Here is a 20305-nt window from a genome sequence, read left to right as displayed (position 1 = left end):
GACTGAAGTGAGCTGAGTGGCCCATAATGTGAACTAAGTTTTTGGAACTAAACGAAATTGGCTAAAACAGGGTATACTTTATGATTGCTGAGCTCGAATTATGAATACTTTTTATTTTATATGTATAAGTTCTATCATTTTATGGAACACGTAAGCTTATTTCCATAAATAAACGCGTTCGTTTCCATTTCACAAATTTATTTGGCCATGACTTAAAGCGTTTAAAGCGCGGAGAATACGGTAATCATACGTGCAATTGATGAGTTAACGGATCTAAACATTTCGTCGGGCAGCCAACATCCTGGAGCGCGGCAAGCGGCACTGGCTGATGCTGTGTAGGCGATACTGCATCTCTGGCTGAGTGATCTTCTCGTACAGTTTCTGCTTAGCCTCCTTGATGGTGTGTATGGCCACTCCATCGCCGCCATCGTCCATGTTGAAGGCCTCGCCCTCGGCGCACTCAGGACATTGCTGGGTGAGCACAATGTCGTTGAGATCGGTGGGCAGCTCACAGATCTTTTCGATCTGCTTCACCACGTAGTCAATGTTGCCCTCGTCCTGGCGCTCGAATACATAAACACTGGCAACAATGTCCTGAACGCGCGTCTCTAGTAGCCGAAGAAAGCGTTCGACATTCACGAGATTGACATGGGTATGATCACCCAGCAGCTCTGACAAAGGCGACGTATCCACCGAGCACATATCGCAAAGCATTTCAACACCCTGCAGAAGATTCTCGAGACGCGTATCGTTGTTTTCACGTGTCTTATGCAGCTCCAAGTTTGCGGCTTGCTTCTTGCGCACCTGCTGCTCCAAAGAGCTAATCAAATCAACCTGTCCCTGCAGCGTGGACGTATTCTCGCGTTTCAAATCGATAATGTCCTCGAAGAGGCGATTCACTGAGTTGTTCAACAACGTGATATGATAGCTCATCTCGTTGGCATAGTTGAAGAAGGAGTAATAGAGACTCTCCTGCTGCTGGAACTTCTCGATCACCTCCTCCACATTGCTGGAGTTGGTGTAGTCGAGTATCTTCTTCAACACCGAATTGTACAGATTGATCTTCTTGTTGTGCTTCCGACGGAATTCGTCACGTCGCCTATATTCCTTGGGCGGCAGATCAGCCAAAATTCGCTCCCTGCCCTTGCACTCGACGAACGCAGAGTTATCCGCATCGGCAGCCACTTTTCGCATGATGCTCTGCAGCTCAATGCGTCTCAACTCACGCTCTTTGCTCTCGCGTTTGGTAATTTTGTCGATCTTCTCATAGACATCAATGCAGCCGTCGAAGGTGTTCAGCGCATACTCGATGAGATCTATCAGATACTTCTTGTCGCTGTTCAGCTTCTGAACCATCTTAGTGTAGGAGTCATTGAAGAATGTGCGATGATTGAGAATCCGGATAAGCTGTTCTCGCAGTTCAGCATTTGCCGCCGTAAAGCCGCACTCTTGCCGTATTCCCACCTCCAAGGAGTTCTCCAAAATGGCCATCTTCTTGCGCACCTTGGCCACGTGTGCCTGGTGCTGTTGCTCCGGCACCGTCAGTCGATTGAGATTGTAAATCTGCTTGCTCACTCGACTGATTTCGCGCTCCATGTTGGTTATGGACGTCTTCAGCTTGGTTATATCCGCGGCTAGATTCTCTTGGCATTCCACATGGCAACGAATCTGGGCCAAGTAGCGCTTGTCCTTCTTCATATGCGTAGAGCCAGCGGCCACCCAGATCTGAGCACGCAGATCATTCTTCTCCTCCTCCAGGCGATCAATGGTATTCTCGTAGCTGGCATCGATGATCGTCTCATTACGTGTCTTTAGCTTACTCGAAAGCAATTTCTTATATTCACGCTGTCGCTTGCCGAGCTCACGGTGCTTCAGCAGATAACCCTCGAGGAAAGCCGTCTTATTGAACGGCTCGTCCGGTTTGTCCATTTTGCTTTTCAAATAGAGAAACTTCCTTTAATTTGAAATTTAACCAAAATCATAAATAATATTCTCAACTCCCTTAAAGTTTGTATGGAATTTCTATATTGTATATATTAATGTTTTAGTAGCTCTGACGCTGTTAAAGACATTCACTCGACTAAACTCAAATTTCGAGTTCAAGTTTTGTGTTTACATACAAAACGAAAGCTACTGGATAATATTAAATTTGACACGGCTTGTGTCAAAAATAAAATAATTATTTCCTTCAATAGGGTAATATTCAAATATAAAACACACCACAAAATCGTAGCTATCTATTTTTTTTTTTTATTTTCCGAAAATATACTAAATATGATGAAATAGGATAAGAAAATAATCGATTTTATATCGATTTTAATCGATTTTATGAAGGTATGATATCGATAACTTGTAATAAAACAGATGGGGCTAGATTACATCGACTGCTGACGCTGATCAAGAATATTGATATCTCTTTTATAGAGCTTGACATGCCATCTGAACTTTCAAGTTTTACACGCGCTATTCAACAAGCATTGTTTTTTAAATGGGATTCGCATAATCTTCATTTACCACATACATCTTAATAGTATATACTTTACATAGAAGCAGAATTGTTTATTGATTATTGGCATAAGAGTTGTATACATCGATCTTCGTCTACTACATGCTTATTATGTGAACATGGTCATATTTTGTTTACATTAAATTTTTAATCTTCGATTTTTACATAAACAGACATCAGGAGTAGAATAATATTTCTGTTTAATTTTGTGTGTTTAGCATGCTTCATTCATCATCAATTTTAAATCTTCCATTACGTCCGGTGCTCCGGTGTCAGACACCGGCGAATATTTATACTTGTCGTGAATAAAAAGTTTAGAAAGAAATTAGCTATTTACTGCTGTGATATGCCGGAGCTTTCTAAAGCACGGAATATTTTGAATATTGAGAAAATATAGGCAGCAGTACGTATGTCATTCTGCAGCTTAAATTTAATTGCTGTCGCCTTAATGCCAGCTCCCGATGACTCCATAACAGTTTGCAGTGCTGCATCCACAATGTCAGCTTCCTTGGCGCAGTCGCGTAGCTTCTGAAGGCTTTCGGTTGGCTCGACTTTAGGCTATGGATATGTCCGAATTTTATTAATAACTCCCCTGAACGTGATCAATACTTGGGATACTTACGATGTCAGGGCACTCACAAAACGATTCGTTGATCGAATTTAGAATTTCGTGAATAAGCTGCGAAGTTATCCTCAAGTTCATTTTACCATAAGATACGTGATTAATGTTCTTCAGGTACTCAAAGTAGGATACCGTTACACCACCCGCATTACAATAAAAGTCTGGAATGATTAATACCTTTTTATCCAGTAGAATTTTCTCTCCAGCTGGCGTTGTTGGCCCATTGGCGCCTTCCAGAATTAATTTAGCTTTAATATCCTTTGCATTCTCGCTGGTTATAACTTTTTGTGTGGCACACGGCATCAATATATCGCAGTCCGCAGTTAATATACTCTGTTTTGTCTCCTTAGCCTTTGGATACCCCTTTATAGTTTTCTTAGTCGATTTGAATTCCATCAGATCCTTTACATTAGCACATTGGGTAAATACGGTAAAGATGGCATCAATATGAAATACTCACATTAATATCAATACCGTCATTATTTGTCAGTGAATAATCAAACTCCTGAATACCAATTACTTTGGCGCCTGCATCATGAACAAACTTCGCTGCAAACGAGCCAACATTGCCAAATCCCTGGACAATGATCCTCTTGTCTTCCCATCCGGTTTTAAGACCAATTAAATCCATCCACTGTTTATCCTGCAAGAACAAATCGCCTGCCTTCCACACTCCCCGACCAGTTGCCGCAAATCTTCCATTGATGCCACCAATGTGCACGGGCTTTCCCGTAACTATTGCGGCCGCATTGATGTCCTTGTAGCCAAATGTCTTGGTGTACTGGTCCACGATCCAGCTCATCTCGCGCGGACTTGTGTTGACATCTGGGGCAGGCACATCAATGCCAGGGCCAATCATATTGCGCTTCAACAGCTCCATGGTGTAGCGGCGAGTGATTGTCTGCAATTCCTTAACTGTGTACTTCTTGGGATCGATTCGAACGCCCCCTTTGGAGCCACCAAAGGGTAGATTGACACAGGCGCACTTGAATGTCATAATAGCCGCCAATGCCTTCACCTCATGCTCATCCACATCCATGGCGAAGCGAATTCCTTATTAAGGGGTGGGTAAGAAAATAAACTAGTTGGGCGTGTTATCGCACAATACATACCACCCTTAAGAGGCAGACGGTGGCGCACGTGATGGGCCCGGTAGCCAGTTATGATCTCATAGCTGCCGTTGTTTTTAATAATGGGAAAGCTCACCTCAAGTGAGCTAGTTACACTGCCTATGAGATTCAGAATGGCAGTTACTCGTGCCTGTTTTTCAGCAGGCTTGAAGTGGGCATACTGGTCCAATGACTTGACTAAATCTTCTTCCATAATTTGGGCAGCCCTGTGATAGTTGTACATAACTATATCTGATAGACGGGGGTTCTTGGACGTTTCCACTTTCTTCAGATGCTCGGGCATCTGGTGTTTCTGCCGAGTGTTATGGTGTCCTGGCGTAACAGAACGCATACTTAAAAATATATTATTAATACTCCGAATCATTTTGACAATAAAAAAGATCAAATAAAAATATTTGTTGTTAGCCGCTATATAAATATCATACGTTTCATGAAATATGCATATTTCATAGATGACTATGTTTTATAAATTTTAGAGCATAATATTAAAATACAGGTGTCAGGACAGGAACATGATAATATAATCGTATGCCGTGCTTTCAAAAGTACTTAACATTTATTAAAAAATTTACGAAATGATTCTAAGAGATCTATATAAATAATACAACTAATGCTGAAAAAACCAACGAACTATTGCTGTGATATACCAGAGCTCTCCAAAGCCCGAAATATTTTGAATATGGACCAGATGTAGGCAGCAGTGCGTAGATCATTGCACAACTCAAACTGATTGGCCGTGGCCTTAACTCCAGTTCCCGAGGCTTCCATAACAGTTTGTAGGGCCGCGTCTACAATATTTGCTTCCGTGGTGCAGTCACGAATCGCCTGCAGGGATTTGTTTGGCTTGACCAGGGGCTGTGATAAAAGTTCTTGAATGAACGTCCCTGATTTAGGTTTCGCGGCTGTACTACTTACGATTTCCTCAATTTGGCAGTTTAGCGATTCATTTATGGAATTAATAACCTCATGAATGAGCTGGGATGATCTCTTTGACGTCATCTTGCCGTATGTCACATGGTTTATATTTTTCAGATATTCAAAGTAAGACACAGTGACCCCGCCTGCATTACAATACAGATCTGGAACGATCAACACCTTTTTATCCAGTAGAATTTTCTCTCCAGCTGGCGTTGTTGGACCATTGGCGCCTTCCAGAATTAATTTGGCTTTAATATCCTTTGCGTTCTCGCTGGTTATGACCTTTTGTGTGGCACATGGCATCAGTATGTCGCACTCCGCTGTTAGTAAATTTTCGGTGGATTCCTTGGCTTTCGGATAGCCCTTAAGCGTTTTCTTATCTGCTAAATATTGCATGAGATCCTAATAGGGGTGCAACCTCTGGCTAAGAATTAAAACTAAAACGGTAAACTCTTCAGACTCACATTGATGTCAATTCCATCATTGTTGGTCAGTGAAAAATTAAACTCCTGAATACCAATTACTTTGGCGCCTGCATCGTGGACAAACTTCGCTGCAAACGAGCCAACATTGCCGAAGCCCTGAACAATGACTTTTTTGTCCTCCCAGCCGGTATTAAGACCAATTAAATCCATCCATTTTTTATCCTGCAGAAAGACATCACCCGTTTTCCACACTCCCCGGCCAGTTGCCGCAAATCTTCCATTGATACCACCAATGTGAACAGGTTTCCCAGTGACAATAGCCGTTGCATTGATGTCCTTGTGGCCAAATGTCTTGATATACTGATCCAGGATCCAGCTCATCTCGCGCGGACTTGTGTTGACATCGGGAGCAGGCACATCAATGCCAGGGCCAATCATATTGCGCTTCAACAGCTCCATAGTGTAGCGGCGAGTGATCGTCTGTAATTCTCTAGTCGTGTATTTCTTGGGATCGATTCGAATACCCCCCTTAGAGCCACCAAAGGGTAGATTGACACAGGCGCACTTGAATGTCATAATAGCCGCCAATGCCTTCACCTCATGCTCATCCACATCCATGGCAAAACGAATTCCTAAATAAAGTGGAACTGAAGGAGTTAACTTAAGCGTCTGGAGCTCGGTACTTACCACCCTTTAGAGGCAGACGGTTACGAACGTGATGAGCACGATAGCCCGTGACTATTTCGTAGGTACCATCTTTGCGTATAACGGGAAAGTTCACCTCCAGTGTGGTGCACACGCTCCCTATCAAGTTCAGAATGGCAGAGACACGCGCCTGTTTCTCCTCGGGCTTGAAGTCAAGATACTTGTCCATCTCTTTGACCAAACTCTTCTCCATGATCTGAGCTGACTTGTGATAATAGTAGGAAACCATATTCGAGAACTCGGGATCCTTGTCCGTTATTACCGATTTCAGATTCTCGGGCATCTGGTGCTCGTGCCGCTGAGGCACTGTAAACAGTACACGGTAAAACCCATTGCGGTACATATTTAGTTTCGGACAATACATTTTCAAGTTTTTGAGCGAAATTAGGAATAATGAAAATTGTCAATAATCGTATATATATTTGTATTTTATAATGTTACTTGATGTTATATTATTTTTGGATTTTGTTTTTATTGTATAAATTGCTCTACATAATACGTGGCTACGGGCTACGAGCTAGGCTTAAATATTTTATAGCTATACACAAAAGTAAACATATCTTGAATGGTCAATTCTTAATGATGGAAAACTCTAAGCAGCCAAATATGAAACAAGAGTAACTAAGAGTATGCTATGTAGAGTTGCACTATACTTAAACAGAGTTTATTGGACATATGAGCCGATATATTTATATATATGGGTCACATGTGGCTATTTTTTTTTTTTTTTTTTTTTTTGTGTTGCCGTTTAACGTTTTTGGGTTCGCCCGGAAGCGCATAAGTTGAAGGTATATATAGAATACGGGGATCATTTTGCATTTTATATATGTATCTATAATGTATGTATATATATTTATATAACTTAGTTGTACCAGTAGCACAGGTTACACATAAATATGATAGATCTATTTATAGGCGTTAATATTATAATTAATTATATAATTGTAGCTCTTTAATGATTATCTATGTACACGCACACAAAGCACAAGGTTTGCTATATTGTTTAGAACTAGAAAAAAGCGACCCCGTTCGCAAAATGAAAAGTAAAAATTGAAAAATGTAGCTTTTAATATCACTTTGGGGACATGCACTCGTTCTCTTATGGCCTCATTTACGATGATTGCAATTGGAAGCATTTGGAACTTCAATTGGACAACAATCGCATTGCACACAAAACAAAAAAGAATAATTGAAATATTTTCAAGAGTTCAACCCGGATGTTAGCTCCATTCAAATCGCGCTGTATATTTATATACATGATGTATATATATATATCGAAACTGGTTTGCTTGATTCATTGATTTCAATGCTAGAGACTAAAGCTACGTCTACTTAATGGCTAAGCTTAATGTTAGCGTATTTTTAATTAATTTCAAATTAATTCAAAAGTCTAAATTTTTACATAATAATTACAAAGTGATTACGACGCCCTAAACACACATACACTAATCTCGTAGCAAGATCGCAGGTAATGCTGCTGCTTAAAAGTTAACATCACGCTTGGAAACAATAATTCTCAAAAGCATCTTTTCCCGTTGAGTACTATAATTTGTGGCCTTTCAATCGCACTGCAGATCATATCCATGGCTCAGCCGTTCACTGAGCATTTCAAGCAGCCTCTGTGCTGCTCGACTGCTAGTCCACGTCCTTTTTCTCAATTTTTAAGTCGAACTTGGCAACTAACTCTTCCGGCGTGTGTCTGCAGATTGATGAAAATAAAGGATTTTGTTAGCTTTTATTTTGGTATACAAATATTCGCATCGAGTACTTACCCAACTAGATTTTGCAGATCGCAGACAAAGCGATAGACGTAGCGTTTGCCGGCCGTCTTGTGTATGATGTTCTTGTCGTAGTAGTAGCGCAGACCGCGGCTCAGTTTCTCGTAGTTCATTTTGGGCTTGTTTTTGCGTATGCCCCAGCGACGCGCCACCTAGCGAAAGGTAGATGTAATATATCGGAATTAGTAAAGATTTTGATATTGCAAATCGTTTGCTGTACACCTACCTCATCGGGATCGGTCAGCTTGAACTCCCAGCCATCGCCTGTCCACGAGATAAAACTCTGGCATGTTTTATCGAGCAGAAGCTCCAACAGGAACTGCCACAGCTGTATGGGTCCGGAGCCCGTAAAACACGGTACACCGCCCTGCGTTGTATAGCCGCCCAGCAGCGTTTTGTCTAGACCCAATGTGGTCATATATGCCGCCGGATGCTGATGGGCGTGTGCTCCCCATTGGTCCAGGTTCGGCTGGGCGCCCATCGTTGGGAACTGTGCATCGTACGGCGTAAACTCTGACTGGAAGGGCTCATGGAACCGTGTCCGACCATACGCATTGTAGAAATCGGAACTGCTGTCCATGTAGCCACTGCTGTTGGTGCTGCCGCTGCCGTTGCCACCGCTGGAGGCTTGGCTCTGATGTTCCTGCGCTGAAAGTGTGCTGTGATAGTCGCTATCATCGCCGCCAGCAGCCGAAGCGACTCCACCGCCTCCTCCGCCTCCCGGGTTGCCACCACCGCCACCGCCGCTATAGTGGCCAGCGGCTGCGGCCAGATGTGCGGGCAGACCGTAGCTGCTGAGATCTGTTGGATCGTTCTGAGCATTTGATGCGTAGGCGGCGTTGCTGCCATTGCCTGACTGAGTGCCCGGCTCCTCTTTCAGCTGATGTTGGTAGATAGCCGCTGCCATGGCTGTCATGTAGTTAATGTTGTTGTTGTTGTTGTTATTATTATTGTTGTTGTTATTGTTGTTGTTGCTGCCCGCATTAGCATTGTTGTTGCCACTGTTGTTGCTGCCGTTGCTGTTGTTGTTATCGTTCGAGCTCTGCTGCTGTTGCACACCAGGCGGCATCATGCTGTTGTTGTTATTGTTGTTGTTGCTGCTACCATTGAGATGCTGTTGTGATTGCTGCGGTGACGGGCTGTTGTTGGTGCGTTCATGTGCATTGCTATTGTTATTGTAGCCTGTAAGATAAGAGAGAAATACGCAAAATTGTATTGATTAGTCGTAATTAAAAAAAAAATGTTATGTGGGATTGCATATTCAATTATATAAATTTAAGAGTATGGAATTCATGCTATTGCTATCGGAAATTCTTCCCGCTGCATTTATCTTTCAGAAACATTTTCGCTCCAAATTACAAAAACTATTTGTGAGAGCCTTAGCTTTAAGAATGAAAAATCTTGAGCTTGTCAAACTTTTCTTAATAAATAATTATATTAACTAGAAATTAACTTGTTTGTAATGTTTAATGTATAGTAATTTTTAGTTGAACTTTTATATAAAATTGAAAAGGAAAACATTTGTATAACAGAAACCGCAGGATAGTTGGTTCTTGAAAATCCCATATCAAGTCATTTAATAATTTTGTTCATTTATTTTAGAGTTCTAATATAGTAAAATCAAACTCACTTTGACTAAACTTACTTGAGATTGTGAAAAAATATATTAAAAGTGACCCCAGTAAAAATCGAATATTGAATATATACTATTTCTGTCGTGATGTGTATCTGACAGATGCATCTCCAATTGTTGATATACATTTTCGAATGCATTGAGTACTGTATTTTAATTTCTGATTTGTTCTGAGGATATTTGAGCAGCGAATGGGGCGGCTCTGTCACGAACAGAATGCGAGCGCAATCGCTTCGGAAGCCAATCAAAATTCGAAGCGCACACCAATACAAATACCTCGCGGCCCAATAGATACAAAACACAGATACGAGCGCACACACACACACACACACACACACACACACACACACACAGCGAACGAGTGAGCGAGTTGAGCTACCCTCTCTCAATCTAATGTGGCTTGCGAGCGCACGCTACATTAATTGCAAATACGTCGAAATTTAACACGTTTCGACGAATGCGTATGTGTGCTATAAATGTATGTGTGCTATACGAAAACCTGTTGCACACATACTCACACACACACACACACACACACACACACACACACACACACACAAACACACACATATAATCTGAGACATACATGCGCGCCAGTTGCTGGCTCGCTCGCTCGCTCTGAGCAGTCGCATTGCTCGTACATTCGCGCTCGCTCGCTCGCTGGCTAAAGCTTTGTGCGCTTTCCCATTCGCCCGGCGACGTGGTAATGCACAGATACAGAGATACAAAACGCTGCCCGTTGGCTGAGTAAACGGGCGGCACTACAACAAAGAGTTAGGTGCCTCCCACGTCTATCCACACAGTGGCGCAGCATCTCTAGCCACTACAAAATGTATCTACAGCAATGTACATCCATCTATCTGACTATCTATCCGAGCATCCATCTATCTATCTAATAGTTAGTCAAGCCAACACTTTTGTTGTTGGTCGCGTTGAGGGCATTTATCGCCAGTTCAATCTCCGCCCCCCCTCGTTCGGTCAACTTGTTGCGTGTTTGTTGTTGCTGTTGCTGCTGTCGCTGCGGTTGCTTGCGGGCGTCGCACAAGCAAACACTTGCAAACGAATTACAATTTAATTATGCGTTGAGGGTTGTGCGCACATCTTTGAGCCAGAGCCAAAGCCAATTTTCACACTCCGTCACCTCAATTGTAATTAAAATTGTGCGCCATTTGATGTCCGCAAATATTTGACAAGTCCCAGTCCTATTACCTGAGCTAAAGAAGTTCACATCCGAGTCCGTGTAGTAAGCATTGCCAGACGCATGATGCGATGTCGGCGCATAGTCGCCCACAAAGGGCGTCATATCATTAAAGTAGCCCAGACCCAGCGAAGCCGCCGTGGAGCTGCTCAAGGCGCCCGCCAGGCTGCCAACGCCAATGTTGCCGCTGGCGCTGCCGCTCCCAGAGCTGGCAAAGCTGTGCGTGGAGGCGTTCGAGGATGCGCTGGAACTGGAGCCGGATGATGAGGACGCCGTATTGCTGCCAGTGCTGCCGCCGGACAAGCGATGTTGCTGCTGCTGCTGCTGCTGCTGTTGCTGTTGCGCGGGTGAGACATAGTGCGTATGTTGCTGCTGTTGCTGATGATGCTGTGAGTGCTGTTGGTGCTGCTGCTGGTGATGCTGTTGCTGCTGAGGCTGATGCAGATGTTGTTGCTGCTGTTGTTGCTGCTGCTGCGCGGGCAAGAGATGTTGCTGATGTTGCTGCAAATGCACCGTTTGCTGTGGCAAATGATAGCTCGAATAGTTCTCATAGCTCTGTAGCACCATATTTTTCGATGTTGCTGACGTTGTTGAATAGTTGTAGTTGGTTGCCGTTAGGCAGTTGTTGTTGTTGTTGCTGCTGTTGTTGCTGTTGCTGCTCGCTGTATAATGGTGCAAATTTCTGAATTGTAGCTGCTCTGCTGCTGTTGCTGCTGCTAATGCTCCTGCTGCTGTTGCTTTGTCGTTATCCGACGCGTTTGCTGCACTGATTATGGTGGCATTAACTAGGAACGCAGAGGGCGGCATTTCTTCGCGTTTTCCAATTGATCAATTGTCAAAAACTGAATATGAAAAATGCACGTCATTGACTTTTCGAATGGTCCACGGAAAGATGCTGTTGTTGTTGTTGTTGTTGCTGCTGCTGCTTATGTAGTTGCTGCTGTTGTTGTTATATTAAATATGTTCTACACAAAATCAAATCTGCGGGATGCACAAACTGTCAACTCAATTGAAATAGCGCCACAAAGAGACAAAGACACGCGCACGCATACGAATTGTAAGTGGATTGGCTGGGATTGGATTGTGGTGCAGCCGCTTTATGCTGGTGGTTCTTGCAGTTGTATTAAAATTGATTTCACTTTTGGTTAATATTTGAGTATTTTAATTTTTGCACTGCTCTTGCTGCTGCTGCCTCTGCTGTAGCTGTAGTTGTTGCTGCTGCTGCTGCTGGATGCGGGTTCTAATCAATTGAGTGGCTTCTAGAATTGGTTCTCATCAAAATAATATATCATGCGCTTAAGTATGCAGATAGATTCTGTGGCATGTGGGCGTTGTTAGCACTTGGGGTATCTTTAGTTATGGGTTTGATTGTGGTTAGTTAAGAAGCGCCTTTTGTTTAGCTTTTTCTTTACAGATTATGGATTTATAATTTGGTTTTAGATTCGCACCTATCGCACTCTTGAAATTCTTTTACATTTGCACACTTGTTCAGATTTCTTACAAATCTTTACTTAATTGTTATTATTTATCTTCGTTGCTCTTGTGTTGTTGTTGTTATTATGTTTATTTCATGCGCGCTACGAATTCCGTCGCGTTTTGAATTCAGATTAAAATTTAACACTTGCTGGCAATTCGCGCATTTAATGGCAAATAATTGAAGGCAATTCATGAACAAAAATCTCTCTCGCCGCTGTTCAGATGCTTTACATTGTATACACACACACATACATATACACGCACCGACTTATGTACAGAAGTAAGTTGATAAATTAATGCGCATATCGTACATATTTTATATCGCATATAGTTGTAAATATATTGCTCATTTTCATTATTCGATAGTAATAATTGAGTTGAGTTTGCTTTTTTTGTTTAATTTTTATTTGAGTTGTAGCTCGCACAATGGCGCGTATGCGCGATTTTTGTTAGCACACACTGATCACTGATCACTGATCAAATATACGAGCGAACGTTCGGTCGAGCGACGGCAGCTCTTCTACCTTCGACATCCGTTTAAGAACTGAAGTTGCGTTGAAGTTGTGCGTCGTGTTGTTGCCTGTGTCGGCACCATTGTATCAGCGAGCGACGCTGTCTCTGTGTGTGTCTGCATGTGTGCGTGTGCTTGTAGCGCGCTCTCGTATCTCGTCTATCTGTGTGTGTGCGCGCATTCGTGTGTGTCTGCGTGTCAGTGTGGGAGCAACTCGTGTGCTCGCATCGACTTCGTGCGCTCTAGCCGAGCCACACGAGCCACACTCGCACTCACACTCACACTCACACACACTCGCACAGTTGCACTTGGCAATAATAATAATCAAGAGGAAGGCATACTTGCCCAGCGCTTACTCACAGATACTCTCTGCCTCTGGGTTAAGTAAGAGTATGTAAAAATATCGAAAAAAAAAACTTTTATAGTTATACACATGCATATGTGTGTGTGGGGGTGTGTGTGAGTATCGAAATTTATATCAATTTCTAAATGCGATTGGTCTCCACTTGTTGCGTCCTCTGTAGTCACATTTCGTATTTCGACGGTCGCTAATTAATTTGAACAGTACAGTTGCTATCAAATTAGACAGCCGAGATCATTAACAACCCAACGCCAACACACGAGAGCAACAACCTGAATATTTTGTGGACCACCAAAATGGCCAGCAATAGCCGAAGCAGCATCAGCCCACAGCCCATAGCCCACTGGTCAGCAGCATTTGAGTGAGTGTGCTGGTGTGCGTGTGTGTATGTGTGTGGGTAGTAGCTCATCGGCGCACAAACGCCAACATTTTTCACTGATGGACCACAGAAAAAAGTATCTCATAGATACGCAGACACACACACGCACATAATTAGACAAAGTTGGGATTGGCCATCACTGCCTTCTGCATGAGATCATAGTCCAGCCAGCGAGCCAACCAACCAACCAAACAGCCAACCAAGCGACCGAGCAACCGAGCGATCGGCCAGCAACCCAGTTGCGCTGAAAAGCTGCTGTCGAGTCTTCAACAATACCAAATTAGTTGCCGTCTTTATGATTATTATTATTTTTCATTTTTATTTTTCTTATTTTTTTGTTTTTTTTTTTTTTTTTTTTTTTTTTTTTTTTTTTTTTTTTTTTTTTGTTTACAATGAAGGCGTACGTGTTTTTGTTGCTGCCATAATTTGTTGAAATGGGGGGAAAAAAGCAAATCTTTAACATATTTTTTTGTGTTGCATAATTTGTTATAAGCAACCGAAAAAAAAAAACACTAAAAATGGTGGCTTATGGAACGTGTTGAAGCGCAATTTGTGGCTACAGCCAATGACAAAATGAAGCGCAATTTACGTATAATGCAAAAAGACACGTTCAACGGCAAATTCAGAAAAACTCAAAAAAAAAAAAATAAATAAATAAAATAAATAAAATAAAAATAAATAAATATATAAATAAATAAAAATAAACATAAAATAAAAAATATAGAAGTACATATACAAGTGTATATATATTTGCTCAATATAATTTTCACTTCTGTCGGCCATTAAAAAAAGTTTTGCCGGTACATCTTATCGCGTTGTATCAGTTATCAGTTATTGATTTTGGTTGACTAATAAATGACATAAAAAATAAAGCATGAAAAAAATTTGCAATGGCCTCAGAGTTGTTAAGTTCAAGTAGTTCCAGGAAAAGTTGTTGCAAGTACATTCAATTTTTACCTTGTGCGTTAAAATACGAAAATGCCGCTGATAAAGCAGAAAACTTGCTACCTAAAAACATGTAGAAGAAGAAAAAACATTATGCTGAGCGGTGGAAAAATAATATTTTTATTAACAGCTGTTGGCCATTTGTGTGTTGGCTTTAATGAAATTTGACCAGAAAAGGATCGCCAAATGGATTCATACACAAATCATATTTTTATTTGTATTTTCTTCTTTATTTTTTGGCCACTTACATATTCTGGTAGCACACCCACCTAACAGACGAAGAACAACAACAACAAATAATCATGTAAATATATATATATATATATATATATATCGATATATTTGTTGTGGTAAGAACAATGGAGGCATCAGCGGAAATACAAAATGAAAAAAAAAAAAAAAAAAAAACAAACTGAAATGTTAAAAAACTGAGCGAGGCAATGACAGCTGTAGAGCTGCAAGAGCGAAAAGGAGAGATGTGGCTGATGTTGTTGTTGTTGTTTTTGCTGGTGCTGTTGATGCGCCTCGCTTACGGCCATTTCCGGTTGAAGCACGTGCGCACTAAAGAGGAGACACGGAGCCACCGTTGAAGCAACCACCGCTAAACTAACGCACCAATCACAAACTGAATCACTGACAACAACAGCAGCGGCAGCAGCGACAGCAACAACAACTCTGGTTCCTATCCTAACTACTTGCCCAAAACGCACACGTTCAAATCAAATTTGAATCGAAAATTTGTCAAAAACGCGCCGAGCCGAACATAATAATTATGTGCGTATCTGAAGAGGCAAGTAGAGAGTATACCAAATGAATACCAAGTGTGGAAAGGCTGCTTGGTTGCCTGCTCGGTTCACTGGTTGGTTGGTGTGTGCCAAAAGGATTGAGGCGTGGCCCAGGAGCAGGCGGCAAATGTTGTTGAATTTCAATTAAAAAGAAAACTAGTTTCCTTGCGCACAATAGACCATTATCCTGGTGGCACAGAAAGGGATTACAATTTAATGCAATAACGCGTCGCCCGAAGAAAAGATGAACAACTGAGCGAGGCTCCTGACACTGGCACTGGCACTGAGGGGAGTTGCAGGAAGCGCCTACCGAATAGCCAAAGGGGCTATAGAACACAAGGATTCGCTGCAGCAGCAGCAACAGCAGCAGCAGCAGTAGCAGCTGCTGAGGGCGGAGACAACGAGCTCAGATGCCTTAAACGAGCAGGAGCAGGAGCAGCAGCAGGAGGAGGACCTGGAGCTGGAGCAGGGCACTCGCTGACACTTGAGCTGAGTGAATAAGGTATGAATTGATATCAAATTAAAGCTGGATCTATATACCTGAGCACACGTGTGCAATTGGAGAGAAGCACAATCAAGGCCTGGCTCTGGGTCTGCTTTGCTTTTGTACTTGAGTAAGCACTTCCGCTGCCTGCCACACGTGTCTCCTTCTCGTTCTCTCTCTCTCTCTCTCTCTCTTTCTTCTCTCACTCACTACTCACTCTTCGTCTGATGCGGCTTGTGGCACTAATGTAAATCGGATGTCAATGCAGCGTGATGTGTATATAAATTATAAGAGAAAGATGGAAAGATAGACAGAGTGATCGAGAAAGACAGAGAGAGAGAGAGAGTGAGAGAACAGGCTAGCATGCGCATGCTTGTGTGGAGAATCCACTTCAATACAGAACCTGTTAGAAGCCAAGCTAAATAAATAAATAAATAAACTGTTAGTCTGCAAAACGGAAGGAAATCATAAACACAACGTAGTAGTTGTTGGTTGTTAGTTGTTGTTGTTGATGTTTTGACACGCATACTATCATAATTACAGCTGCACTTGGGCAGCGACCAACCCAACGCCCCACACAAGCTCGCATACTCGCACACTCCCATACACACACACTCCCATACACACACACACACACACACACACCTGTTGCTGCTTCCGTGCAGCGGTGGCAAAAGAAAATATCAATTTTCTACGTAAACGTGAAGCTGGCCAAGATGCGTCCGCAATTTAACAACATATATAGAGCAGCATCTCATGCGATACGAGTACGTAGACTATTGGAGATTGTGTACCTGCATTTTGACAACAAAATAAACAGATGCAGCTCTAAAGATATGCTTTGATTGTTAGACTTGTAAACAACACACACACATACAATATACAAACAAGAGAAGCTGCAACAGCAGCAGCAGGAGCATGAGAATGAGGATGGTCATTGGAATGGGAATGGGAATAGGAATGGAAATGGGTCTGCGTATGCCTATGAGAGACTGCCTTGTGTGTTGCATTATCTTCGCAGCTCCTTGGCGCGCATGTAGAGCGGAAATGAAACCAGATACTTTGATAGAGCGCTGCCAAGGAGTCGCTCTACAGCAGCAGCAGCAGCAGCAGCATCATTGATCTTCAGCTCTGATGAGGCAAAATGTAATGATCTGGCCATAAATGAGGCTCGGTTATAAATATTATTGATCTTCGTACTTGCTCGTACTTGAGCCGCTTGATTAAAAATGCTGCTGCAAATTGTTGATCTTAGGCTCAAATGCCAACTACTAAAGGAAGCGTTGCTCTTGACCAGAAAGCTGACGTCGCGTTGTCTATGTGCTGGGCATGTGTTGCATTCCAAGCAACTTCCTTAGAATTCAAGTACAGCCAAGATCACACACAAGCTTAAACTAAAAGCCAGTTTTAAAAACTTTAATTACTGTAATTTCAGTTTTATCCTATATTTATATAAGCAAGAAAAGTCAGCTAATTGTGGGAAGCCAGCCACGTATCAATACTAACTGATCTGCATTCATTTGCTTTTGCATTTGGAGTTGTGTAAGATATATTTCGTTTGCTAAGAAATCTCACTCAAATTACATATAGTATATTTGAAATTCAGCGACAGGAAGTGGTCGTCAGTCAATCAATCAATCAGTTTTCAATCAGAGCCAGCTCGTAAGTTATGGATCTGCCTTGACTTGGATTGGCTTGGCTTGATCTGCAGCCGTCGGACCTTCAACTGTGGACAGTTGGTAAGTCCTAAAAATTGAGTGACTCGCTAAATGGCTCATTTAATACCGTTTCTCACTGAGCACAGAAGGTGGCATGCGGTCAGCAGCAACAACGCCAACAACACCAACAACAGCAACAACATCAACAATAACTGCAATGTAAAGCATAAACGAATGAACCTGAACCTGAACCCTGCCAGAGCTCAACTCCAACGGCTGGCTGAACGTCAAATTGTGCACCTGTCCAACTATCACCATGACTACGAAACAACAGCAACAACACTAGCAGCAGCAGCAGCAACAAAATTCGAACAACATATGTGCCCTGCGGCGAGTAAGAGAGTGCGAGGAAGACAGCGACCCCAGGCTGAGTGAGGCCTGGACAACTGTTGTGTGTGCCTGAGTTTGCGCATTTTTTTCCAACGCAATTCGTAGCCAGATTGTGTGCCACACACACACACAAGCACTTACACACACACACACAGACATATGCATGCAGAGAGACGCACGCAATCACCCACACATTTCCGAGTTCTGGTTCCGAATTGTGAACGCTGTGAGAAAACTGTGTATTGCCTGGACGAAATAGACTCTCACACACACACACGCAAGATGCAGCCAGGCGATATGGGAATAGAGGATATTAGAATGTCAGAGCGCTGGCGAAGGATCGCCTCGGTCTGGTGCAGCTACCTGCCAGGCCACTTTGGCGCTGGCATTCTCGGCTTGCCTAATTTACTTGCGCCGACGCATTGTCCTGGACTGCAGCCAAATCAGATGTTTGCCGTCTCTTTTCAGCTGCTGGCGGCTGCACTTGTGGCACTCATTCATGAAACTGAAATCTCTACCACTTGCTTGAGCTGACAAACAAAAGGCACTGAACTGAATGGTGAATGGTGTTTAGGGGCCCCTCGGGGCCTTCAAGGTATCGATACGGAACTAAAGGAAGTAAATTACCGGATGTTGTATTCTCATTTGCTTGTTGTTCTTTGTGATTCACCGAGATATCCTGCGGCTTTTGTGCACTGCGGCCCACAACAACCTTGCTCATTTGTCATGCCGTTCACTCGGTTCTCTCTTGTTCTTGACGCTATTCGCATGAAATGACCAATAATAAACCTTGCCCGCCGGTTCCTCTTCTTCTACTTCAGTTTTTTTTTTTTTTTTTTTTTGGCAAGCCATCAAGACACACACATTGACGACATGGATATATATTTATATATATATATTTGGCTGCTCATTAATTGCACATATGCAATTGCTTTTTAATAGCCCACCTCAGACATGCTTTGCGCAATGTTTTCCCACGGCTGCTGAGGGTAGCATAAGTTCTATGTTCTTTTTTTTTTTTTCATAAACTAAAATGCCATGTTTGATAAATTACACGACAAATGTACAACCCACGACTCGCGTTCCAGCTCATTGCGCCTAAATGTTTCGTCCTGCCAAAGGATAACATTGTGACGTGGGAGACACAACTTGCGAGTAGGTAAAAATTGCATCAAAATAAATAAATATATTTTGACAAAATATGAATGCTGACAATAGCTAATATGTTTGTCAAAGACTCATATATAGGGCTGTAGAGAGGGAGAGAGAGAGAGAGAGAGAGAGAGCATAGCATAGCTTTACAGCTCAAGTGTTCTGCTATGGCTTTAGAAACATAAACTGTATATTCACAAATAATATACTAAGAGTCTGGTATTCCAGAAAAACTATTCACAAAGCGGAGACTTAGAAAATCCACTTCAATAACCAAAGCTAGACTTCTGAAACTTGGATTTTTATGGCTCACTTTTACACTCTAATTAAATCAATTCAATTATATCTACTATAAACTCTAATAGGCCTACATATGAGCTGCAGGACCCAATTGCTCTGCCATGCCCAAGTGTTTCCACCCTGTTGCCTTATCTATGCAAATGAGCTGGATAGCCTGGGCCATATGCGTGCGCACTAGAGTCTGGGCAAACAGGAGAAAAGTGGCGAGTATGGTAAACAACAACAAGCGCTGCAAATGAAACAATACGAAAACAACATCAACAACATTAACAGCAATGGCAACAACAAATCAGCTGCGCAAGCGCACAGATCAAAAGGTAAAATGCCGACAGAAAAAAAAATAAGCGGAGACGGGATGGGCTCTAGCACTTCTCTGGGCTGAAATTGCAAAAAAAAAAAACAAAACAAAACAAAACAAAAAGAGACAAAAAATTAAAAGCTAAAACAAGCTGAAAATTCAAATTTATTTACACTTTGACGCATTTAAAACAAAGAGAGCGAGAAAAAATAAGACGAGCTAAATAAAAAAAATACAAATAAAAATAAAACAAAAACAAATAAATGAAACGAAGGCAGGCCAACAACAGCAACAACAATACGCATAACGATGTGAAAATTAAATGTAAAAGCCAGTGACAGCGGCAGCAAAGAAAACGAAAATAAAGTAAAGTCAGAAAAAAAAGATACCAATGAAAATAAAAATAAAAATAGGCAACTAGCGGGGCTGCAAACTGATAAAAATCAAGAGACCAACTTTTGCACTGAATTTACGAGCCCGCAGCCCAAATTGCATTAGCTTTCGAGAATGAGAATTTTCCCACGTTGTCCAGAGTGACCGAGCCCGAACCCGCTCTAGTCGCTCAGGTGCTGGTTGAATTTGTCCAAAAACAAATTAAAACATTTTTCAACTTTTTTCCTTCTAAATATTCCAGTTCAACAAATTGTAGCA

General features: G+C 42.1%; 4 protein-coding genes and 1 long non-coding RNA gene across 6 annotated transcripts in view; 1 reads left to right on the top strand and 4 right to left on the bottom strand.

Annotated features, from left to right (window-relative positions):
* Positions 1 to 77: 77 nt before the first annotated feature.
* On the bottom strand, positions 78 to 2116 carry LOC6573085. Its single transcript, XM_001999141.4, has one exon. It carries the CDS (start codon positions 1927 to 1929, stop codon positions 274 to 276), a length of 1656 nt encoding a protein of 551 aa, XP_001999177.1. The 5' UTR covers positions 1930 to 2116; the 3' UTR covers positions 78 to 273.
* A 419-nt stretch (positions 2117 to 2535) lies between these two features.
* LOC6573086 (glutamate dehydrogenase, mitochondrial) lies at positions 2536 to 4698 on the bottom strand. The gene is made up of 4 exons (XM_001999142.4): positions 4241 to 4698; positions 3589 to 4181; positions 3129 to 3530; positions 2536 to 3064 (listed from the first exon to the last, which is right to left on the bottom strand). Exons 1-4 carry the CDS (start codon positions 4620 to 4622, stop codon positions 2840 to 2842), a joined length of 1602 nt encoding a protein of 533 aa, XP_001999178.2. The 5' UTR covers positions 4623 to 4698; the 3' UTR covers positions 2536 to 2839.
* An 89-nt stretch (positions 4699 to 4787) lies between these two features.
* On the bottom strand, positions 4788 to 6670 carry LOC6573087 (glutamate dehydrogenase, mitochondrial). The gene is made up of 4 exons (XM_001999143.4): positions 6289 to 6670; positions 5641 to 6233; positions 5174 to 5578; positions 4788 to 5113 (listed from the first exon to the last, which is right to left on the bottom strand). Exons 1-4 carry the CDS (start codon positions 6668 to 6670, stop codon positions 4889 to 4891), a joined length of 1605 nt encoding a protein of 534 aa, XP_001999179.3. The 3' UTR covers positions 4788 to 4888.
* Positions 6671 to 6758: 88 nt separating this feature from the next.
* Positions 6759 to 20305, bottom strand: part of LOC6573089 (ETS-like protein pointed) — a 58693-nt gene continuing 45146 nt past the window's right edge. For both annotated transcript variants that reach the window (XM_015166745.3, XM_015166744.3), the window contains 3 exons: positions 8311 to 9266; positions 8079 to 8236; positions 6759 to 8005 (listed from right to left, as the gene is read on the bottom strand). In XM_015166745.3, the coding sequence (XP_015022231.1) occupies positions 7942 to 8005; positions 8079 to 8236; positions 8311 to 9266 (1178 nt within the window). In that variant the 3' untranslated portion in view covers positions 6759 to 7941. The remainder of the gene's footprint in view (positions 8006 to 8078; positions 8237 to 8310; positions 9267 to 20305) is intronic.
* On the top strand, positions 16935 to 18719 carry LOC122756841. Its single transcript, XR_006356682.1, has 3 exons — positions 16935 to 17398; positions 17463 to 17595; positions 17661 to 18719. It is a non-coding gene; the product is annotated as an uncharacterized LOC122756841 (long non-coding RNA).

Source organism: Drosophila mojavensis, unplaced genomic scaffold (assembly GCF_018153725.1).
Source record: "Drosophila mojavensis isolate 15081-1352.22 unplaced genomic scaffold, ASM1815372v1 contig_16, whole genome shotgun sequence".
In the NCBI taxonomy this organism is placed as follows: domain Eukaryota; kingdom Metazoa; phylum Arthropoda; class Insecta; order Diptera; family Drosophilidae; genus Drosophila; species Drosophila mojavensis.
The sequence above is the reverse complement of the archived record's forward strand: the minus strand, read 5'-3'. Positions and strand labels throughout refer to the sequence as shown.

What these genes read in the sequence shown, in the direction of transcription:
- LOC6573085 (XM_001999141.4), bottom strand. Translation starts at nt 1,929, where the DNA reads ATGGACAAACCGGACGAGCCGTTCAATAAGACGGCTTTCCTCGAGGGT.
- LOC6573086 (XM_001999142.4), bottom strand. Translation starts at nt 4,622, where the DNA reads ATGATTCGGAGTATTAATAATATATTTTTAAGTATGCGTTCTGTTACG. An exon ending in ATGACGGTATTGATATTAAT is followed by an intron (nt 3,531 to 3,588) that starts GTGAGTATTTCA and finishes GCTAATGTAAAG; the next exon opens with GATCTGATGGAATTCAAATC. An exon ending in TTTGTGAGTGCCCTGACATC is followed by an intron (nt 3,065 to 3,128) that starts GTAAGTATCCCA and finishes ACATATCCATAG; the next exon opens with CCTAAAGTCGAGCCAACCGA.
- LOC6573087 (XM_001999143.4), bottom strand. Translation starts at nt 6,670, where the DNA reads ATGTATTGTCCGAAACTAAATATGTACCGCAATGGGTTTTACCGTGTA. An exon ending in CCGTCTGCCTCTAAAGGGTG is followed by an intron (nt 6,234 to 6,288) that starts GTAAGTACCGAG and finishes CACTTTATTTAG; the next exon opens with GAATTCGTTTTGCCATGGAT. An exon ending in ATGATGGAATTGACATCAAT is followed by an intron (nt 5,579 to 5,640) that starts GTGAGTCTGAAG and finishes CACCCCTATTAG; the next exon opens with GATCTCATGCAATATTTAGC.